This window comes from Clytia hemisphaerica, unplaced genomic scaffold, assembly GCF_902728285.1.
Source record: "Clytia hemisphaerica strain Z4C2 unplaced genomic scaffold, Clytia hemisphaerica genome assembly, whole genome shotgun sequence".
NCBI lineage: Eukaryota > Metazoa > Cnidaria > Hydrozoa > Leptothecata > Clytiidae > Clytia > Clytia hemisphaerica.
In genome coordinates, this window is record NW_027104315.1 from 34,235 (window position 1) to 56,562 (window position 22,328).

The 22,328-nt window shown below is 34.5% G+C and overlaps 1 protein-coding gene across 1 annotated transcript in view; it reads left to right on the forward strand.

The window, feature by feature from the left end:
• Positions 1-7,737: 7,737 nt before the first annotated feature.
• The window catches only part of LOC136817583 (pyridoxal-dependent decarboxylase domain-containing protein 1-like), a 29,018-nt gene continuing 14,427 nt past the window's right edge, over positions 7,738-22,328 (forward strand). The window contains exons 1-14 of the mRNA XM_067073907.1: positions 7,738-7,896; positions 14,435-14,487; positions 15,433-15,468; positions 15,658-15,720; positions 16,116-16,262; positions 16,504-16,559; positions 16,687-16,820; positions 17,339-17,407; positions 18,992-19,155; positions 19,547-19,595; positions 19,830-19,901; positions 20,475-20,504; positions 21,150-21,228; positions 21,997-22,040. Of these exons, the coding sequence (XP_066930008.1) occupies positions 7,804-7,896; positions 14,435-14,487; positions 15,433-15,468; positions 15,658-15,720; positions 16,116-16,262; positions 16,504-16,559; positions 16,687-16,820; positions 17,339-17,407; positions 18,992-19,155; positions 19,547-19,595; positions 19,830-19,901; positions 20,475-20,504; positions 21,150-21,228; positions 21,997-22,040 (1,089 nt within the window). The 5' untranslated portion in view covers positions 7,738-7,803. The remainder of the gene's footprint in view (positions 7,897-14,434; positions 14,488-15,432; positions 15,469-15,657; positions 15,721-16,115; positions 16,263-16,503; positions 16,560-16,686; positions 16,821-17,338; positions 17,408-18,991; positions 19,156-19,546; positions 19,596-19,829; positions 19,902-20,474; positions 20,505-21,149; positions 21,229-21,996; positions 22,041-22,328) is intronic.

The following is a 22,328-nucleotide window of genomic DNA, read 5'->3' on the forward strand; positions in this document are numbered from 1 at the left end:
AAAAACGGCCTTAATACGCTATTGTTAGCCAAGTATGCCTGTTTGGTCACAAATTTTTGTTTTATTTAACACTGACCATTTGTTGGCAAAAATATGCATCATGATGTTAACTATTTTTTAATCGTTCGATGCTGCACAAGATATTTTTAGAACTACCTACTTTTACTAATTATTGAAGGAGTAAATACCGCCTTTACTGTCTCTGCAGTATCAGTGTATTGTATTGTAGTAGCAATATAAGTGAATACGGATAGACGACCATATCATTTTAGTGCGATTCGTTGGATGCAGTATTTGCATTACAAAAGTTGTCATTAAAAAAATGCGCCCGCAGAAAAAAAACGAAAATATTTGTTTAGATATCGTAAAGTTTTGCTTATTTTGAATAACCTCACCATGACAATAAGTCAATAGGACATCCAAGATTGTGCGAGCGAAGCGAGCAAGAAAATTTTACTGGTTAAAATAGCGGAATAGACTTTTCTGCATGAAACTCATGAAGAAACTAAAAGGTTAATACCGAAATACCGTTTTTTATTGATAAAAATATCGAAATACCGACAAAAAAACAGGCAATTTACCGATACCGGTAGAAAATGAAATACCGTAATCCCGTCGTTTTTTTCTCGTAATACCGATTTACCGGGGGTAAAAAGGCTCAATACCGTCATACCGTAAAAGTGAAACCCCCCCAAAAAACTCTATGCGAGGTAAATCTATTTTGAAGACCAAAAGAAAAAGTTTGTTTACATTGATTGACATTCAACATTCATTTGGATTCAACTTTATATATGCGTTACATCATTCAACTTTTTTGTACTTTGCCGGTATCTTGTTTTACTAAGTTAAGAAGGACTTTCTCGAGTTACGACCATATGATGGTATTTAAAGCTCAAGAAGCTCTATAAACAATAAAGATAGTTTAAGACAAAGATAATCAGAGTTTGAACAAAAATATCAATCAAATATACATTTGAAAACTTGAGCAAAAAAAACAAATTTCTTTTCCGGAAAAAAGAATTGAAATCATTGCTGAAGTGAACTTCTGACTAAATTACAGTAGTTAGTATTCAGTTTCAAAGACAAGAAACAAAATTTGACATACAAAAAACTTTTTCCAGTCAATGAATCAGCTCATCATCATCATAACCAGTTTTGTTTGTTTTGATTTGCACAAGTAATATTGTAATTCGTGTTACTTTAGGCGTAGAAACTTTCGCGAGCAGAAACTTTCGCGATTTTCGCGAATTTTGGCCCTTTTCGCGAAAGTAAATGTCTTTAAAAATTCTAGGAAGGGCCATTCGCGAAAGTTTATGCTCGCGAAAAACTCTTGACGAAATAGAAAATCTGTTAAACTTCAAACTTTGAATAAAATTTAACTTTTATGGCACTTTTTAGCCTGCTAAAATACTAATAAGTCAAAAGACAAATATTTCAAGCCAATCCAAGAAGTATTTGACCCTCTAAGCCATTTTTTCATGTGAAAATTCTCAATTTTACGTCTTGATTCGCGAAAGTTTATGCTCGCGAAAAATATTTTTCCGTTAAATTCGCGAAAGTAAATGTCGTGAATTTCGCGATTTTTCGTCCCCTCGCGAAAGTTTCTGCTCGCGAAAGTTTGTACGCCTAAAGTATATCATACACTGTTATGATTTGCATTTATAACACTCGCTTCAGTTTTTCAAAGCTAAATCAAAACTAAAATTGTAATATGTAATAATGGTAATAGCATATAACATTTTTCCGTCCCGGAAAAAAACCGAACATTTACGGAAGAGACTAACTACGGGGATGCTTGGGCGACAAAACGCAACAAAATTTCGAGATTCCAGTCCAATATCTATGCGTGAAACTATGAGTGCCTCTTCGTCGCTACGCTTCTGCGGGGGCAAAAATAGAGAATTTGAAAGTCGCTGATTTTTTTGTGCGCCTTCACCTGGCATCCCTTGAATTTGGGATAGGTGCGCACCTTGGGGTTTTCTACAAACTGTGAAAAGGAAAAATTCACGCGTTCACGCAAAAAACAGGGCAGATTCACGCATTCACGCAATAGAAATATGGATTCACGCAAGTTTTTTCAATTCACGCATTCACGCAATTTTTTTTCGATGTTCACGCATTCACGCAACCAAAAAAGCCCATTCACGCATTCACGCAAACCGCTGGGGGAGCCCCTCTCAGGGCGGAAAATATATTTCTAAAGTCGAACTCAACTGATTATATTTAGCTTTTCTAAGAGTAACTTTTCACTTGCCCCAAAGATTTTCGATACCTACTCTTGGGTACCTAATAAGCGTCCCCCCGCTTACTAATTAATAATTTTGAAGGTTTTCTCTTTTGCCCTAATTTTGCTGTACTATTAGCCTCCTTTTCAATTTTCCCACGCAAGACATTTCTATTCCAGCCCCCCTCCCACTCATTAAGTTTTTAAGCTTATACAAACCCCCCCGACTATTAGGTACCCGAGAGTATTTTTTTAAATATCATGAATTAACTCATCCAGACTCTCTGCGACTCGATATTAAGTAAGTAATAACTACAATCATGGTTGAAATATATTGAGAATTCCGGTTATTTTAACGTTTTTCAAGATTTAAAGAATCGATATCGTCTTCGATGTTTATCGTGAGCAAACCATTAAAAATGCAGAACACGTAAACCGTGAGTCTGGTAAATTAGAGGTCAAGAGGATCATTGGTGGTCAAAGGGTGAAGCAATTCTATCGTCACTTCTTTCAAACGGAGCAAATAAGATGACCCTCATTTGGTTTCTTGCTTCGAGATGGCAAAAGAAACACACTTGCATTGGGAAGACTCAAGTTTATGTGGCATATGAAGAAATCTGTGTTAAACTCGGTGGTACTGAAGACCCAACATTAGCTTGCAACCACGAGGAGGCAGACACGCGCCTGGTATTTCACACAAAACAAATATCAAGATCTTTCCGGAAAATAGTCATCTATACACCTGATACTGATGTTCTATTAATCGCTCTTGTCTTGGTCTTGAAACTTAAATTGGAGCTGAGATTCACATGAAAACTGGCGTCAAAAGTAAAACCAGGATAATCAGTCTAAAAGGTATCAAGGAATCTCTTAAGACAAGATACGACGTCAAAAAAGAAAGGGTTTCGAGAGCACTCCTAGGTCTTCATGGATTTACTGGGTGCGATACGATCAGTTTCTTTGCTGGCAAGGGCAAAGTGAAACCTTTAAAAACGATGATGAAAGACAATCAATACATCAACGTATTTGCTACTTTTGGAGATGCACCAGAGTTAACCGAAGCACAGTTCAATACCATCAAGTTTTGTTTGCGATATGTATGGCCACAAAGACACGAACACAAACAACGTTCGTTACAAAATGTACGCTACAAAACATGGCCATCTCGACCCCAAAATGATCCCGCCATGAGCTGACAGTCTAAGGCAACACAGTCTACGTGCTTGCTATCAAGTTTACATATGGAGAAACTCATTGCAAACTCACCCTATCATCCCATCGCCTGTTGATTTTGGTTGGGACCAGAATGACGAAGGTGATCTCACTATTTTGTGGAAAAAGGTGAACCCGCTCCAGATGAAGTTCTGGAAATGTGTTTTGCCCGTGTTTAAAGAAGCGTGTCCGTGGATCGTGCCCTTGTGTGGATAACTCCCTCAAATGTACAGATGCTTGCACCAACCATAAATGTGACAACTTCCAATCGAATAAGGAACCAGCAGAAGAATATGAAATTGATTATGAGGACGATAATGATGAATGTGAGTATGAAACTGATGAGAATGACGATGAGGAAAGTGACATTGATATGGAAGTCAGTGAAGATGATAACTTTGATGACGATAAAGATCTCTTTTGTTGAAATTGGTATATGTAATCACATGATAACGAGTGCAATTCGAATATAATTCGAGTGATTTTTTTGTTATTAATTTTCCGAGTCCGAAAGGACGAGAAAAATTCGAAACAAAAAAATAACAGTGCAATTTTAGAATTGTACGAGTTATTATAGCCCATGAGCTAGAGGCCAGATTTTGGCAAATCGAGCTCACTCGACGGAGGAAGCCTCACTATGATTTTCGGAAGCCTTGACTACTATATTTTAAGAAAAATCAGGGTGCTTTTTTCAAACTCACAGCTTTTGACCAAAATTTTCAACATTTTTAGGGGGTGGTAAACGCGAAGTTTTCATTTTTGCTTGGATTTCCTTAGGAAATGAAATTACCATGTCATCTTTAAAATAGTATATCTCGTTCAATAATGTTCAAAAATGCACCAAATTTTCAAGAATTACTCCTAATATACTAATTTTTTTTAAACTGCAAAAAAAATTGAAAAATAATTTTCTAAGGGGTTAGTACCGGAGAAAATTACCGAAAAAAACGGAATTTTAGCCATTGTTTGCATTTTTTGGACTTATTTTCCTTAGTTAATTATCACATTTCATCTCTAAACGGTGTTATTTGGGTTTCTTTACATAAATATATTAGAAATATGAGAAAAATGGTAGGTTTGGGTCCGACAGGGGGGTGTCCGGACCAAAAAACGGCGAAAAACTCGGGAAAATGGCCATTTTTGACCCATTTTAGCCTTACTTTCATATTTGGTCCCTGAAATACGAATATTATGAGTTGTGTGAAATCGTTTATCCATAAAGTTCTGTAAAGAAAAGGTAAAGCAATGATTTTGGACCATTATGTGATTACGAGCTAATCGCACAATGACTTTCACTACTTTTTCCCAGTTAGGAAAGTAAATTACAGAAATTACACTGCATGAGTTTTATATTTTTCTCTTCTCTTTATGTTTTTCTTTTATTGTTGTTTATTGATATTCTTTCTCCACAAAATAAATTTCGAATGCAATTAAAACGTTCGATGCAAAAAAAATGTAAGAAGAAAGCATTAAAATCAATTTTGTAAACATTGGCGCGGCATTGGAGAGTGTGATTAACGATTAATTGCTCTCTACAGGATGCAATTAACGATTAATTGCTCCTTTTGTGAGGGCGTGCCAAATAAGAAAAATAACCCATCGTGGAATTATTCTGGTAACCAATTTTTATTTTATTTTCTAATTATACTAGTGCTAGAAACTATTTGTACGATATTTTAATAACATTTAATCATTCAAATTGGTCTCAAACACTTAATATGACCAAATTAGAGAAAGGAAAGTCGTCGCCCATTTTCGGCCTCTTGGGGCCAGATGAAGGTCCCCAATGCTCCTTAAATTTTTTTCCCCTTTTAAGATTCCATTCTATTGAAATGAAGTCATTCTCAAAATTTAAAGCTAATAAATTATTTGCATCGAGTCTTTGTCAGATTTTACCAAAAATAGCGAAAAAAGCGAATTTTTGAAATTTCTAGTTCTAATCTTCCCCGCCCTATTTTTTTGAGAGGCCAACTTGTCATCTTGTACATTTTTTATGTTTTAGTACCCTATTGTGAACTTTTTAAAAGCATTTTCAGTATCCTTCATTAATTTTATATGGGTATACCCCCCAAGCATCAAACAAGACTCATTTTCTGACCCAAGTCGGCCTTCTGGGGCCAGCCATGGGTCCTGTAAGTCCAATTTTGAAAAAAATATTTTAAATTTTGATTTTACTTACCAAAATAAAGTTCTACTCTAAATTTGAAGTAAAAAAAACAATTTTATCAAAAGTTATGACCTAAACAAGTTTGCCCGACCCCCAAAAACCATTAAAATTTTATAACATTTTTTGACCAACGAACCCTACATTTGGCCCTGAAAATCATATTGAGGTACAGATTTGACCAGTCCAACCGACTAATTCCATAACTAGGATGCCTAAGGATACCAAAAAACCACCTTAGGCTTACTCCCTTGATCGAAAGATCTTATCATTTGATGAAGGATTGCCAAGCTTACAGGCCTTTTTTAGTCCAAATATTTTCTTACACTGATGTCAGAAACAATGAATCTCGTCTCATGTAATTTCTAATACTTCAATGAGCCAATAAGATTTCACCTATGGATAAAAGAGCTTATTAAAAATGCACGATATATGAGATTATGTAACATCGTAACTTTTTTTATCGTACAAGGGCGAGCTTGGTTACAATAGCATACATCTCTCCTGTTTTTTTATACCTCCATAGATGGACAAAAGTTGGATCTTGATGCACAAAATGAACAAAATTTGGACACTATACGTTGCAAAGTATCGATTTGATAAATCTACCTCAAATGAATAAATTTACGCAAAATTTAAAAACAAACTTTTGCGAGCAGAGACTTTCGAGAGGACGAAAAATCGCGAAATCTACGACATTTACTTCGCGAATTTTTTTGAGAGCATGAACTTTTGCGAATCAAGACGTAAATCGTGAAGTCGAGAAAGTTTCTGCTCGTTTGTATTTTTGCCAAAGACCCCTGATTTTTGCCATTTTATTTTATTCCAGGAATTCCTTCAAATATTTTGTTAACACTGATGTATTCCATGTATATAAACTTTTCTTTCATTTTTGAATCATTAAATCTACTTCAAATAATGTTATACGAAAATGTATTGAGAAAATCTATCAGAAAAAAAAAACGAATTACAAAATATAAGATCAAATTTTAAATAAAACATTAGCTTTTATAATACCAAAAACATTTCCAACCAGCATAAGATAAAACAAGCACTGAAATAATATTATGCAATCGTTTCCTGTATTTATCATCTCTGTGTACAAGCACAACTGGAGAAGTTGTTGCCAATGTCTCTAAATGCAACTGTTCTAGACGGTTATCATCTTTTTCAATTTGATATTTACAACAGGGATCAAACTGCCAGCTAAGATTGTAGAGTAATGTGCACAGAGTGTTCAATGAAAACAGGGGTACAATAACATACATTTTGAAACGCTTTGGCGTGATTATTGGCAATAATAAACATGTTAATCCTGACAACACAGCACTTTTGTGAAGAAAGTTTCCAACTGCAATCCATTTTATTGTTTCATCCCCGATTCCTTTAGGTTCAACGATAATGTATGAGAGTTGTGATTCTAATGAGCTCTCAAGCTGTTCTTCAAGTATTCGCCTTGTGAATTGCTTATCACTTTCATCTTTGGTGTTGTAAAGATCTCTTATCACTGCAAATTTTATGTTGCCATCAAGTTCACTAGAGAAAATTAGGTAGATTCTTTAGGTAGTGAGAAAAGTACTCATAGCTCGGGGAGTATATATTTTTTAAATTATAAATACACTCGCGTTGTATCAAAGGAAAATTCTTAATTGCCGCACATCGACTTTAAAATGAGATGAGACTGAATAAAAGAAGAGACAAGAAATTCCAGAGTTTTTGGACACAAAATTTTATATGTTCAAAACAACGCTCGTGTCTACTACTAATTTTTATACATTTTGCAGGAGCTTCAATACCTAAGGGGTGAATTCAAGCTATAAATTCAGATAAAACTGGCGAAATGGAGTTTGATTTCTTTCGTGAAAAACTTACAGTTGGTTGACTCCGACCGATCCGGTCGCCATCTTGTTTCATGTTTTGGTCTTCAATTACCGGCAACGATAATTCGCATAAATTATTGTCGATATCAAAGTTGATTTTAAATTTCCTGATAATGAGAGAAATTTTACATTTTTTAACCTTTTTAATGTTTTGTCACTTTATGAGTACCTCTTTCTTCTTAGGATATCTTTTAATTGTACTTTGGGCCTAATTAAAGACAAAGCTTTAATAACAAAACAATTTGATCAAAAGCCAATCTGTGTATTTGCATTGTTGAAAACGAAAGTGAAACTTTTCGCTTCCGTGACACACACAAAAAAACATGGCAGCTGATGGTCAGTCGTGGCAAGTAAACATCGATCCACAACCTGCAAAAGATTTAGCTATGGAGGATCTTGAAATGCAGGTCCTTTCAGTGAGTTATTTTTTGCTCCCCTTAACTATTATCTGTTATAGTATGGAAGGTCTTCTCCCCTTTTTCTTATCTTCGTTCAATAGTTTTTAGCCCCAAAATGGCACAGTGAAGACTAGTGAAGCAGCCGACGAGCATTTCCCCGCCAAAATATCTGTTTCCCCTTTCCAACCAGGACCTTTTACCCGAAAAATTGGGAAACAGATCAAATTTTTAAAGAAGGACGATTCAGTACCTTGGAAAAACAGATCGAAATTCTAACCCAGGAAGTTGTAGAAACATATAAACTTTTCTAGCAGCCAGTTTTTTTCAGATGGCGGCAGAAATCATTGAGATCTCAAGGGCAGAGATTGCTCACTTTTCAAGCAAGGGCAGGGGCAACATTTTGATAATATCTACAGTTCAGGGGCAAAATCATTGAAAACTGTCTACATTCACCCAGGCGTAGCCAGACGATCTCAATCGAACGGAATCGACGATCGAACCAGTCGAACCAAATTGAACGCAATCGACCGATTGAAATTCAATTGTCGAACGCAATCGAAACTCAATCGAATATTACCGCAATTTTCAGATTCGATTGATATTCGATTGCGTTCGATTGATGTTCGATTGCGTTCGATCGTCGATTCATTGACCCCCGGATTGTTCATCGCATAATTTCTACGGGAAATTGAAAGTAATTTCATTCGGCTTGTGATGTTTGACAGCTTGGATGTTGGGAAAATGCAAGAATAAAGCCAGACGATCTCAATCGAACGGAATCGACGATCGAACCAGTCGAACAACAATCGAACCAATCGAATATTACCCAGAATTTTGACGTTCGATTGAGATTCGATTGCGTTCGACAATCGAATTTCATTCGTTCGATTGCGTTCGATTTGGTTCGACTGGTTCGATCGTCGATTCCGTTCGATTGAGATCGTCTGGGCGTAGTTAATCGATATAAGCCAGACGTCCACGCTCGATAGGATCGATCATCGGCTCGATGACGGATCGATATGTGATCGATGGATTACTTAACGATCCGGATAGGAGATCGATAGAGGATCGATACTCAAGATTTTTTTAAGCTTATGATTAGTTATAGATTATTTATCGATCTATCATCGATCTTTTATTGATCCTATCGACCCTATCGACTCATACTCGATTTACAATCAATAACAAATCGATTAACGATCGATAACAAATCGATTAACGATCGATAACAAATCGATTAACGATCGATGAAGAATCGGTATACTCGATTGAAATACTAGCTGGATAATGGATCAACGAAGGATCGATACTCAAGACTTTTTAATGGCTGAATCTTCCATCGATCTCCTATCCGGATCGTTGAGTAATCTATCGATCCGTCATCGAGCCGTTCCGATGATTGATCCTATCGAGTGCGGACGTCTGGTATAAGGCCGAGGGAATTTAATGTTATGTTTACCGTAAGCCGCCCGCGTGTTCAAAAACCTGCCGCATCAAGTTGTCATTATTTGCCATTTTCTCGAAAAGTTGTCAATATTTTTCCTCCCACTTGAGCAGAGAAAGATTGTTAACAACCCGAACGTCCCTCTAGTAGTCTTTACCGTGTGAATTTAATTTTGTCATATTGTGGAGATAACATTATATAATTCTCTAGCGGGAAGAAAAAGATTTATCTCTTTAAGCTCGTACAAACGGGAACCAAAAGAATCAATAAAAACACGAGAGTTCCGGAGACACAAGAGGAGATTGTCTATCTATAAGGAAAAACGAAAAATCTGGTAAAAGTAGATGTTTATGGGAAAATAATGAATAATGAATAATGAAAACTTGGCCGCATCGAATTCTGAAAATCGTCATTAATTTCCATCAGCCTAATTGATAATCTTGAGTAATCGATAAATAATGATAAGTAATCGATGGATTAGATATCGATTAACCGATAGAAACGATAGGTAATCAGATCTTCAAAAAATCTTGAGTATCAATCAGAGATCGATTATTTCCAAGCTATCGATTACTTATCGATCACATATCGACTACATACAACCTATTGATTACTTATCAATCATGTATCGATTGTTAACAATCATCGATTACTTATCGTTCATGCATTGATTACTTATCAATTATTTACTTATCTTCAATCACGTATCGTTATCGATTATATACCAATCGTGACCGACTATTGACTACATTACCGGCCCTTTTTACGGCGGCCCTTATTCTACCAACGAGCCCAAAAATAACGCTAATAAGGTCCGGCGTAAAAAGGGCCAAGATGAAGTAAAGAAAATTTATGGAATTTGCCAAATCTCATACTGATCGTATTACTTTGAATAAACGCCCGCTTTCGAATTAATAATGCTCCTCCAAATAGGCAAACCATTCAATAACGCCCCTTCTCTAAATAAAACAGTAACTTTGTTTTTTTTTTAGCTTTTTTTTTAGCTTTTTTTTGTTCAGCCTTTCAGAGGGTTTGAGAATACTTCAGCCGAAATTTACCGTATGCTTATAAAAAAATGAGTGTAGTAGCTTTTCTAGGCCCTATGCTACCAGGGGATTGGATTCAATTCAAAAGTACATCCCAATCGAGATCAGCGAAAAATGTTGCTTTTAATTTTGCAAAAATGAAGAAAATTAAAGAAATCGAGAAATTTAATCTTGCGAAGGCAAAAGTTAATCCAATTAAAGTACCACTCCCTAAAATCTGATAAATAATCAATCACAAATCGATAGTTGATTGATTAACTATTTGATTGACGATTAATCAATTTTTGATCAATATGTAATCGATCAAAAGCTGTGATCGATAGCCGGTCGATTTTTAATCGATACTTAATTTAATCGAAGTATAATCGATCTATAATCAATAAACAATCGATGACAAAATTGATCGATAAATAATCGAGCTTTGAAATAATCTTGAGTATCGATTACCTATCGATTCTATCGGTTAATCGATATCTAATCCATCGATTACTTATCGATTATTTATCGATTACTCAAGATCATCGATTATATCGATTGGATTCACCTGTTTTTCTGGCTTCATCAAATCCTGTTTATTAGTAAAGAGAGCCAAGTGTTCCAATTTAAGATATTTTTTACAAAAGCTAAGATTTTCCACCCCTCCACCCACGAAAAGTGCAGATTTTTGGAAAAAGAAACCACTTTGTATTATTACATCTATTAGTCATAACTTGAACATGCGACTTTGTAGTCTACACAATAGACAGATCCAGGCTTTTGGGCCTTACTCTTGGTCTATAGGCACTGCTATAGGCGGCCACTAATGACCCCCACCGGGAATTGCTTATTAATAGGTTTTAAACATAATAGACAACATTCACAAAAGATGTTTATCAATAGAGATTTTAAATAAAAGAATGTTTAAAACACAGCTGATTGGCTTAGGCTTCGAAACTCTCTATTGTTTCATTAAAACCTCAGTGCGCATGCGATTTATCTGGAGAATTTCAATATTCAAAACAAGAGCAGTGCTCATAGCCCGAAGAGTAGGAGTTTTACGCTCGAAACGAGGAAGATATGATGACGTAGCCTAGCGACTTTGTTTTGAAATGAAAAATTTGGAGAAGAAAGAAAATGTTCCTACCTTAAAATAAAAAATATGCCTATATAAGTACTTATATCTTAGGGTCACTCACAAATCGATTTTAGGTTAGAAAAACGTCAATTGATGTTTTGAAAAGCTGACCCACCCACCCACACCCTAAAACGTCAAACACTTGAAATCCCCGAAAATCGATGAAAAACTGCCTTCATCGCTGTTTCGTCAGTCATCTTGATTTTCACTACAACTCGCATAGTTTATATTTGAAAAAAAGAAACAGAGATAATTTCTAAACTTGTTCACAAAATTCCCGTAATTAATTATCTCCGTAGTATACAACGACAGAAAGAACGGCCATCTGCAAAAATTCAAGGGCCGTTCGGGCCGTCAAACCAACGGATTAGAATAGGTGGATTAAGAACTCATAGAAAACACTCCTCGTTAGGTTATCAAACTTTTTTACGAGTTTGCTAGCAATTAAAACTTGATAAGTTGTAAAAAAGTTGTAAAAAATCATTACTTTCAACATTTTCATTGGTCATTACGTATCACGTGGTACATTTTAAATAAGAAAATGCACTTTTTTAGCCCTTTCTATCCAATGCAGAAATTGGCCAAATAATTTGAAATTTATTTTCCTAATTCTAAATACAGTCTTCTTTCACCAGTATGCAACCCATTCGTGACCCATCGATAGTTTCTTAGTTATAGACCATACGTTAATTTTCACTTATCTGAAGATTGCCATTGACAAAAGATTAAAAATTTACATTAAAACTGGTCTAGCGTTTGTTGATGCTAAAACTTAAGTGCAGGATTTAAAATATTTGCAAAATCATCAAAATTGATCGAATCATAGGACAAATTCGTTTTCGAAACTGTATAAATTGGAAAATAGTTCTTATAAAAACAATGAAAAAACTAAACGAGGAGTGCGCAGAGTCATTTACAGATTTTTCTTGTAACAATGAGAAGACAATGGATCTCTCTTGGGAGCAACGAGAGAAGTTAATCCACCTATTCTAATCCGTTGGTCAAACAAAGAAAAGACATAAACATCGGGCCGTTTGTTTTGGTTTTCAAAACAGACGTAGCGATCAAATAGAAACATGGCGAGAAGTAATATTTGGCATGGAATGAAAAATCAATGTTTCTGGATTTGAAAAAAAAAAACGTCAACAACCTTTAACCCATCCACCCACTAACATCAATTGACGTTTTTCTAACCTAAAATCGGTTTGTGAGTGACCCCTTGGATAGGAGTATTTTAGAAATCAAGAAATTTGTTCCTATTTAGGTGGTTAATCCTGACTGTTAGAGGGGCAGAGTTTTATGTTGGAAATTTTCCATGGGGGCAACCATGATTTACACGGAAAACTGGTCTAGCAGTATAGACTTAACTCTTCATACAAAAATTACAGGAAACACATATTTGGACTTTGTACCCTATGCTGCACGCAAGCACTTAAGCTAAAGTCCCGCAAAAGCAGGACAAAAATCAGTTTTTTGAAGTTTGCAAAAAAATGCCACATAAGACTTTTTAAATTCAGTACCGTGAAGTCTGGTAACTTGCATCAGTGGAGGGAAACTTGCATAGCCATCAAATGACTGACCAATCAAAGCAGCAAAATTTCAAAACAAATGAACTACGCCGCTCCGCTCGGAGATCTACTCTACCATTTTTATTTTGATTTAACTTTGTATTTTAATGACTACTGTAGACAGGTCATTCATTTGCATGTTTGCTAGTTACATATCTCACGGTATGTGAATAGCAGTAAAAAATAACCTTTTTTTTGCAAAAGTTCTAGGAATGAAAATAATAATTGAATACTACCGTGAGTCTGTGGTCCTAAATCCGACATGGAGTCTTTCAAAGATACAAACTAAAATAAAAACAAATCCTTCACTGTGAGGCAATGAAGATACCAAAGTGTGAATCAAAATAACCATAATTGCTTCTTATCTTATACAAAACATATTTTTATTACAAAATTGTTAACCTTTTAAACACGAGCAACAGGTTCAGAATAATAGAGGTATATAATTATTTTTACAACTCACACTTTTTTGATCACATTAACTGACATCTTGACATTATAGTCATCTTGTTAGATGTTTTGTTTTGAGAGTTCTTGCAATAGTTTATTGTTCAACTTGGAGAGGGAATGTTTTTAAACATAGAATTTTTTTTCATAGCAGTTATTTGGGGGGTCGGATTTAGGCAGGGCTGTCAGATTTAGGACCACTCACGGTATCCACTGATTATCCGCAGCACTATCGTAAAGCTAGAATTTTTTAAGTGGGCGTTTATTCCAGGGGGGGGGGTTAAAAGAAGGGGGCAGGTGTTTATACACGGATGTTCCCCTCAAGCAAAATTGGCAATTCTGTAGGGAGAGGTCACAAAATTGGCAGGTCCAAAATGCATATTGCATAATGCATATGATACATAATAGTTGAAAATGTTCAATAAAAACGACGATGAAAAAACTGCAAACTGCTCACAAATCCAGAAATATAGGTAATGAAATCAACACTCCCCAGTGTTGATTTTATACATAACCTATATTTCTGGATTTGTGAGTAGTTGTGAGAAGACAAATTTTATTGTAAAAACAATTAATTTGGAAACTGGAACCCAAATTTTTTAACATTTTTCACAACAAACTTTCAAATCGAACTTTATAAAGATGTTTTCATGATATTTAAATGATACTAAAACCTTTTTGTATATATTTGGTTCTTCAAAACTATTTCCCTTTCCTGCAGCAAGCTTTAGAGTTCATGTTGACCCCCAGCTTTTTTGTGTGGTAATCTAGAAAGGTCTTTAGTTTTGGCTAAACATCATGATGTCCAAGGCAAGATTTTAGTATTGATCCACCCCTGTTTCTGCAATACTAAAATCTCTTGGTGCCACCATCATGAATAACCACCGATTGAATTGTGATATCATATTGTCATAATTATTTTTATTCTTTTTCCTAGAATGTCATCAATGATTTCAAAGAATCTATTGCAAAAACATTTAGCTGTACTGAGTAAGTTAAAATTCATTTTAACTCGAGAATTAGATTTTAAAATTTTTGGACCTACCTCCGGGTACCCCGGTGGAGGGAAAATGCCGGAAATCGCCGTTTTTCTAGATTTTCATTGAACTTTTTCTTTATAATTGGTTGTTTTTTCATTCAAAACATTATTAATAGCAATGCCCACCATCAAGCATGTTTCAATTTTCAATAAAATTGATTTATGAAGCCGGAACTATTTAAAAATAGCCGGAACAACCTATTTTCGCCGGAAAGACAGTATTTCTTGAATTTCTTGAGCTGTACTTTATATTTTTTTATGAAATTTTGCACACTGATGCAAAATGACAATACCTAAAATGTGACAGAGCCCGATTCTCGAAAAATATTTTTTTCCGGCCGAAAATGTCGCAAATATGCCGGAGAAAACGGTTTTTTGACATTTTCTCGAATTTTCATCCTTAGTTTTTTCTGATTTTTTGCAGAAAGATGCGTATTCGCAATGCTCAAAATATGGGTTCATGAACATGAACATGAGTTCGATTTTTAAGAAAAAAATTTTTCCGGTTGAAAATGCCGGAAATGGCCGTTTTTGCAGATTTTCATTGAATTTTTTCCTTATATTTCTATGTTTTTCACACAAAAACATTATTGATAACAATGCTCACCATCAAGCATGATTCAATTGTCAATGAAGCTGATTTTTGCGACCAGAACTTTCTATTTATTTTTTTCCCTTCAACCCTTCCCTCTCCCCCCATCAACAATCAATGATGAATTTATTGCGTTATGCATTTTCGCTAAACGCTATATTTTCTGACTGATTTTTTTCATTTTTCTCCTCGCATTGCTATCTAACTTTCATCATTAGGTAGGTCCATTCAGCATCTAGCTTGTTATCTTCTCAATCAATGTTTAATCATGTCAGTCAATCTTTCTTACTTTTATGTATTTCAGATGTGAATACAATTCTGACAAATTCAATGTAAATAAGTAAGTGTGATGGATATTTTTACATTTTCTTATGTCTTTAAATTTATCTCAGAGAAATCATACAATATGACATTACAGGTTATAGCTGCTATCTCCATGGATTTTTATATGATATGATATGATTTTCATATGACTTTTGAGAAATCCTTGAAAACTCAATATTCTCTATCTAATTATTTTCTTTATTAGAGGGGTGAATTTGTCAGAAGTATTGAAACGTCTATCTGATCTGAGGCTGCCCGCGAATTCAAGGTATGTATTTTTATCTAAGATGAAAAGAAATATTTCATATTTGTTTGTTGAACCATTATTTCCTTGGATTGTGAGTGAGCTGTAACTTTCTATCAAACTTTAAGAGTCTGAAACATGTCGGAAAATCAAATATTACTAGCCAGATTCTTTTCCACTGTTCAACATATGGGTGAGTTGCAGAAAAATCATACAATGTCAATTTCTGCAATTCACCAATATAGTTCATTTTATATTAACGTATTTTTAGTAATAACCACCAATTACAGATGCAGGCTCTTAAAAATTTCTTTCAAAAATGCTATGCTTTTTGTTTGTGATTGTAATTCAACTATTTCAACTTTATTTTACAGTGCACCTTATTGTACCTTCATTCTTTAATCATTTATCTTTCCTAGCACCACCATACCAGATACATGGAATCATATCTCAATACTTTCAAAAAGTCTTCAAGAATATTTACTCTTATTGGAATCACATCAACGCAACTCCATAGCTGATAGGATATATTCAGATTGTCAAACATGGCTATCAGAGCTGTTTAGGTAACGTCCTTTTGTGCTTATTTTGTCAGATTAAGGATAATAAAAACATTTTATAAATCTATACATGACCTGATTTTGATTTACAGGCTAATTGATTTAGTGATATCCTGGTCGACCATAAATTTCTCAGTTTTTAATATATTTTTGAAATGCTAGGCTGTTGTATTTCATGTCATATAATTTATACCTTTTTGCCCATCAAATGAAATTAACATTGTTTTTGTTCTTTGATCTTTTTTAGCTTGGACAATTTACAGTCAAGTTTTCACAACAAAGAACTGGACGGAGTTGTAAAAGGTTTGAAGATATTTTAGTCTCTAATTCTTTTGACATGCCCTCTTTATTCGATTCTGTAATAGACTCACACTGCCATACTAGCTATGTGAAAGAAAATGAAAAATATTTTTTTATTCATCTTTTTTAGTCTGCAAACTTGCTCTACATTCCAAATATCCGAAATATGCCAGTGATGGTTTCACAGCATTATACACGAGACCACCTGTTATTTATATCAGTTCAGCTGCACCACCTGAATTCTCTAAACAACTTCAAAACCAGGTTTGTTTTTATTTGTTGTACTTTCTTCATCATGATGTGATGTGCAGAGAGGGAGGTTGCATGCTCCTTATTTGATCTGCTGCATCATCTGGATCCTATAAACAATTTATAACATTATTCTTTCTATACTTTTGAATGTATGATTTGGTTTAGATACTTTGGCTCCCATTTTTAAAAGTTATAAAACAAAGAAGCTAAGGCCCTATTTTTTTCACTTACTATAAATGCTGTAGATGCTATCTGCTAAAAGTGCAATGAAATTCCATGAAAACTCTCATGGAATGATAGCAAATATTGGACAGAAAAAATTGAAATGAGTGCACCCATAGCATAGCAAAAATAACGATGAAACAAATAGACCCTAAGATTTAGCTTGATAACACGCTTGCGTCTAATGTCTAGAAATATTTATTATTATTGTCGAATTAGAACCCAGTCCTCTAGCTTTTGGTGGGCCATCTGGTAGTTCTTTTGGGGTAAGATTGATTAGTTATATAGCATTCTTTTTTTGTTTTCAGCTCGGTCTTCCGCAATCAAGTGTTTGTTCAGTTCCCTGTAATACAATGTTTGGTTCACCCTTCACTATGGTAATTATTATTATATTCTAATATTTGGGATCACACATTTTTTCTGACTTTGGGTAGTAAAAAGAACAAAATAAAAAAAATTTAAAGTAATTTTGTTCAGTTATTGAAGTAGTGGATCAACGATGTAAAAATAATAGATAACCAACTACCTCTAGAAGGCACTTCTCCCAAGAGAACAACCATTGTTTTCCTATTGAAATGAGCACTCCTTTAAATAGCTCTGTGTGCAGTGCGTGTTATGCTTTTAGCTAGATTTTGACACACTTTTTGACATCCACTGAATTGATAGAAAATTTGAATTGTTATTTACTGCAAATTTTGGAATTTTTTTCAAAAGATAAAGGTACCAATCTTTAGACAAATTGACTACGGATCGGCCTGATACCACTTAATCTTCATCTGGATAAATAAACGCTCATAAAATGCTGTTATCTAAAAAATATATGTGTGATTTGAAGTGCGATATCTCACGAATGAAAAGTGCATGAAGGTTGCCTGATACAAAATAAACAGATGAATGTTTATAGAACAATAATATCTAATTAAAAAATTCCTTCTGTGAGGCTGCCTATAGAAAAATACACTTTTTCTAACCCAAATTTTGGAGAAATATACATCACGTGATCGATTCTGTCCAATAGAAGGTTGCAAATGAAGCAAGTTTTTATTTAATTGCACTTTTTACGATGCAAAATGTCATTAATATTTTTACAACCGTAACACGGATGTTTTTTGAGAATCAAGGCAAGTTGGTTATCTATTGTTTTTACATCGTTGAGTGGATATCACTAATTGGTAGCATCTCTTTTATATATTATTTTAGGTTGCATACCTTTTAATGTTCAAAACCAACAAACTCAAACCGTTTCACTAAACTGCAAATGGTTTGGGTTTGTTTATCTAAACGAAGAGGCTACTGCATTGCTAATTCGATTTCTACGATCTTACATTTCTCTGCTACCATTTTAAATTTAAATGCCTAAAGTCACAGCAATGAATTTCAAAATGGTACCCTAGCTGAAGAAAACATTAAAGCTTAGGGCTTATGCATGTGTAGTACATGGTTAGAATAATGGTTTAGCAAAACAAAAAATCTAATGGTGCAGTCTGTTGGCTAAACCCTCGGTTTAGCGAACAAAGAAAACACAAAAAAAGACTGTTGGCTTTGATAAAAGAATCAATGCTTTCGCTAAACCCTCTGTTTCACTTTTTTGGGTTTTTGGCTAAACGGTATGAACCCTTACCGACACATAAATCCTTTAGAAGAGCACAAAAAACTTGATGCAGTTGCATCGTCTTGTAAAATTTTTTGCATATATAGTTCCTTCTAAGTGTCCGGTTGTTAAAATCTTTGAAGTTATGGTAAAAACAGCCTTTTTAGCGAGGATGAGCTTTTATTTTGTTAGAAAAATTACTACTTCTGTAAGATTTTTTTAAACAACTTACTTATAAACTGAAGCCATCTAGCTTCACATGTTCAAAACATGAATAGTTAGCGTATATTTGATTCTGAGTTCATTTTCATTTTCTATTACATTTGATTAAAATCAACTATTCATGAAAATTAATCCTTTTCTATTGAAGGACGTCAGTGCACTAGAACGACTTCTAACGGACGATGTATCATGCGGCAAAACACCTCTTATTCTCATCGCTTATGCTGGTACACCACTCACTGGACACACTGACAACTTGAGCCGTTTACGAGAAATTTGTACACAATCTGGCGTTTGGTTTCACGTAGAAGGGTGAGTTATCAATTTCAGTTGAGCCAGAATTTATAAATGCCTGTCGTTCTGTCTATCTATTTGTTCTTCCGAAACTTTCTTGAGACAATCAGGAGCCTCCAAAAATGGTTGATTTTGTTCAATCAAAACAAACAACTAGACCAGTGCAAAGCGAAGAGGTAAGGGAATGGCGAGAATGACTGATCACATTGCCGGCACCAAGCACTGTGGTCTACTTATAAAGATGGTGCATTGTCTTAGTTCACCTAGGAACATAGTAGCTCTACCTAGTTTTCTAGAGAATATCGGTAAGATATCTGTGGTTTGGCAATGCTGTGTGTCAAGCCATCTGGAATTCTACTGCATATATTATGTTTAGAATAAAAGCTTTTTTGTTGCGTTCTATTTACAGTGACACGCTTGCAAACTTGGCGCTCTCACAAACTCAACCGTCCATTCAGGTAATAGAAATGCTATTCTCAAAAGGTATACATAAGCATTTCTAGACCTTGTTCTCAAAGAACGAAGAATCCAATATAAGCAGCCGCTTTATTTCTGTTTTATCAATTTGCTTCTTTCACACTTTAAAGTCTTCCAAGTGACATAACTATTTTGTTGATGCACATAATATGATAAAACAAGTCCAATGTTTTGGAATTTAATTCTCACTGTACTTTTTATCTTCATTTCTTCAGATTGCATCGTCAGCTGATAGTTTAACGTTGAATTTATCGAGATGGTTTGGTATATCTTCACTGCCTCACTGTGTATCCTTTCACACCCTAATTCTTATTAAAACTGTTTTCCATTTTGTCGTTCCTTGAAGTAATTTCAGGCCATAACACAATTAAATTGGTATAAATTATGATGGTTCTTCATATAAAATCTATACTGCGTTTTTTTCAACACAACTTCTCGACCGAGTCTATGTATATGTGTTTTTTTGCGACGGAGATGGTTAGCTTTTGACTTGTCTAGATGCTGATAGACTGAGGATGAAGGTAAATCAGCACACATCAGTTTTGTTTACACGTTTTCTTTTATAAGAACATCCAAAATTTTTGAAGTCTTCGATGTTCTTAACTTTTTGAGTTTCAAGCCTAAAAATGTTCTTAACATGTTTTTATTGTTCCCATTTCTTATGTATTTTGTCCATTTTCGTCCATTCCCTAAGAAATGGGCTGTTTTAGGGTTCACAAAACCTTAAAATGTTCTTAACTTAAGCCTTATGTTCTTTATATAGTTTGTTCTTATATAAAAAACGTGTATTACAAAGTGTCCAAGTTCTGGTCAGTTACAACGATATAACCTTAACTTGATATTTTATCGGTAAAATACAGACATACTACAGATGCAACAATACAACTCAGGTACAAAATTCTCGTTTATTTTATCAGTGGGGTTATTTAACTTTTATTTCGAAAACACAGATATCGTAGGATATGGTAGGACGAGAGTCTTATTTTTACGGAAGCTCTTAGAAAAGTACTGTGTTTTACTATTAGCGCTCCGCGTCGCATACGTCATAATTATTTCAACTCAAATTTGTACGAGTTTCAATCCCATAGTTCATTTCGAAATGATTGGAAAACCGTGAAAGTTATTACACTTCTTTTGATATTGTAAGTAATACACGTGCAAGAGCAACTAACGCAAAGGAGGATGGGATTGCAAGTCGTACAAACGAATAAATTTGTGCAGATTTGTCACTATTTTTAGATTAAACGCGGTGCGCTATAATGAAGCCATACATAAAACTGTTACCCACAATTTAGTTTGAGGCCAATGTCCTTTTGTCTGAATATACATTTCGAAATTTTCTATTTTAAAAAATACTTTAAATTTAACTGCCATACGCCTTCTTATAGATAAAGATATCTTCCTCCATCCAAAAATCGAGACTTCTTCCAAAATTGGATTATCGTCTAGTTTGAGGCTTCTAGTTTGAGGCTTCTAATCTATAAGCATACTTTCGAGCTATTTCCAAAAGTTTCTCTGTGTTATAAATTTTTTAGGCTGAACTATCAGGACTGATTGCTGACTCGACAGAAAAATTATCTGCATTATGTGTATGGGTCATCGTGCAGTTTATGGGTGAGTAAAAAATTGCCGTGGAGGAGACTTGTCATTTTAAAGAGCAAATGGGCTTTTTCAGAAAAAATCCGTTCATTGGGGGTGGACGATATATTATCTTTTCAATGAATTAATTACCCCTGGACATCTTCATTTATCAGCCTATGGCAATTTAACCCCCTGGACACCAAAATTTATCCCTGGACATCGTAGATTTATTGTTATTGATGATGTTGAAAATACTAAAGATTACCGGTCTTCGCTATTTTTTTACATGTTTCTTAAGCATATGTTTTTTGGGAAACAAGCTCAGTTATGCTTAGAGATATTTTAGACTCAGGTTCGAAGTATGTTTATCATATGCTTATTTTTCCGAAAAATTCGATTCTCCAATTTTTCCAAAATCTGTCGTTGCTATACATCAGTGTTGCAACTAGGTTTTGTGAATATGGACGGAAACCTTAGGATTAGATGGTCATTTGAACCAAAAACCCTCTTACTGGCAAGACGGAAATGATATATTTGTATCTCAACTGGACGGATATCCGTCTACAGACAGAAAAATTGCAACACTGATACATGAGGATAGGGAAATAAGTAATGACACAAAGATTTTTCAGGAAAGTTGTGAACGATTGCCGCGTTTACACTCAAAAGTAAGCTCAGTATAATATGCTTGTAATATGCTTATTTTTTCAACAAATTCAGGTCTCGGTATGCTTATAAATGTTATGCTTATAAAAAAGAAACATGTATTAGCCTGGATACTTTTTTATTTCTCGGATACAGGGACACACGATTTACAAAACATGATTGAACATTCATCCGTCCTGGTAAGAAAGTTGAATGAAATTTTCTAATAAGGCTCCTAGTAAAGAAGTTTTTACCACTTTTAGAATTTTAATTTCTCTCTTATATTCACTGAGTCAATCTATCGCACATGTCAATCTTGAGATTTTAAGCAGTATAAAAATTCTCTCAGCGATGTAGAAAAAGAGGCTTTTCGCCTCCAAAATAAACGGTTTATTTCAAAATCTTGCCTTATTTGATGTTTAAAATCCATTTCCATCCGACATAAAAAAGTTTTGTGTCGATCACTATTTCTTAGGTCTCGAAAAAAT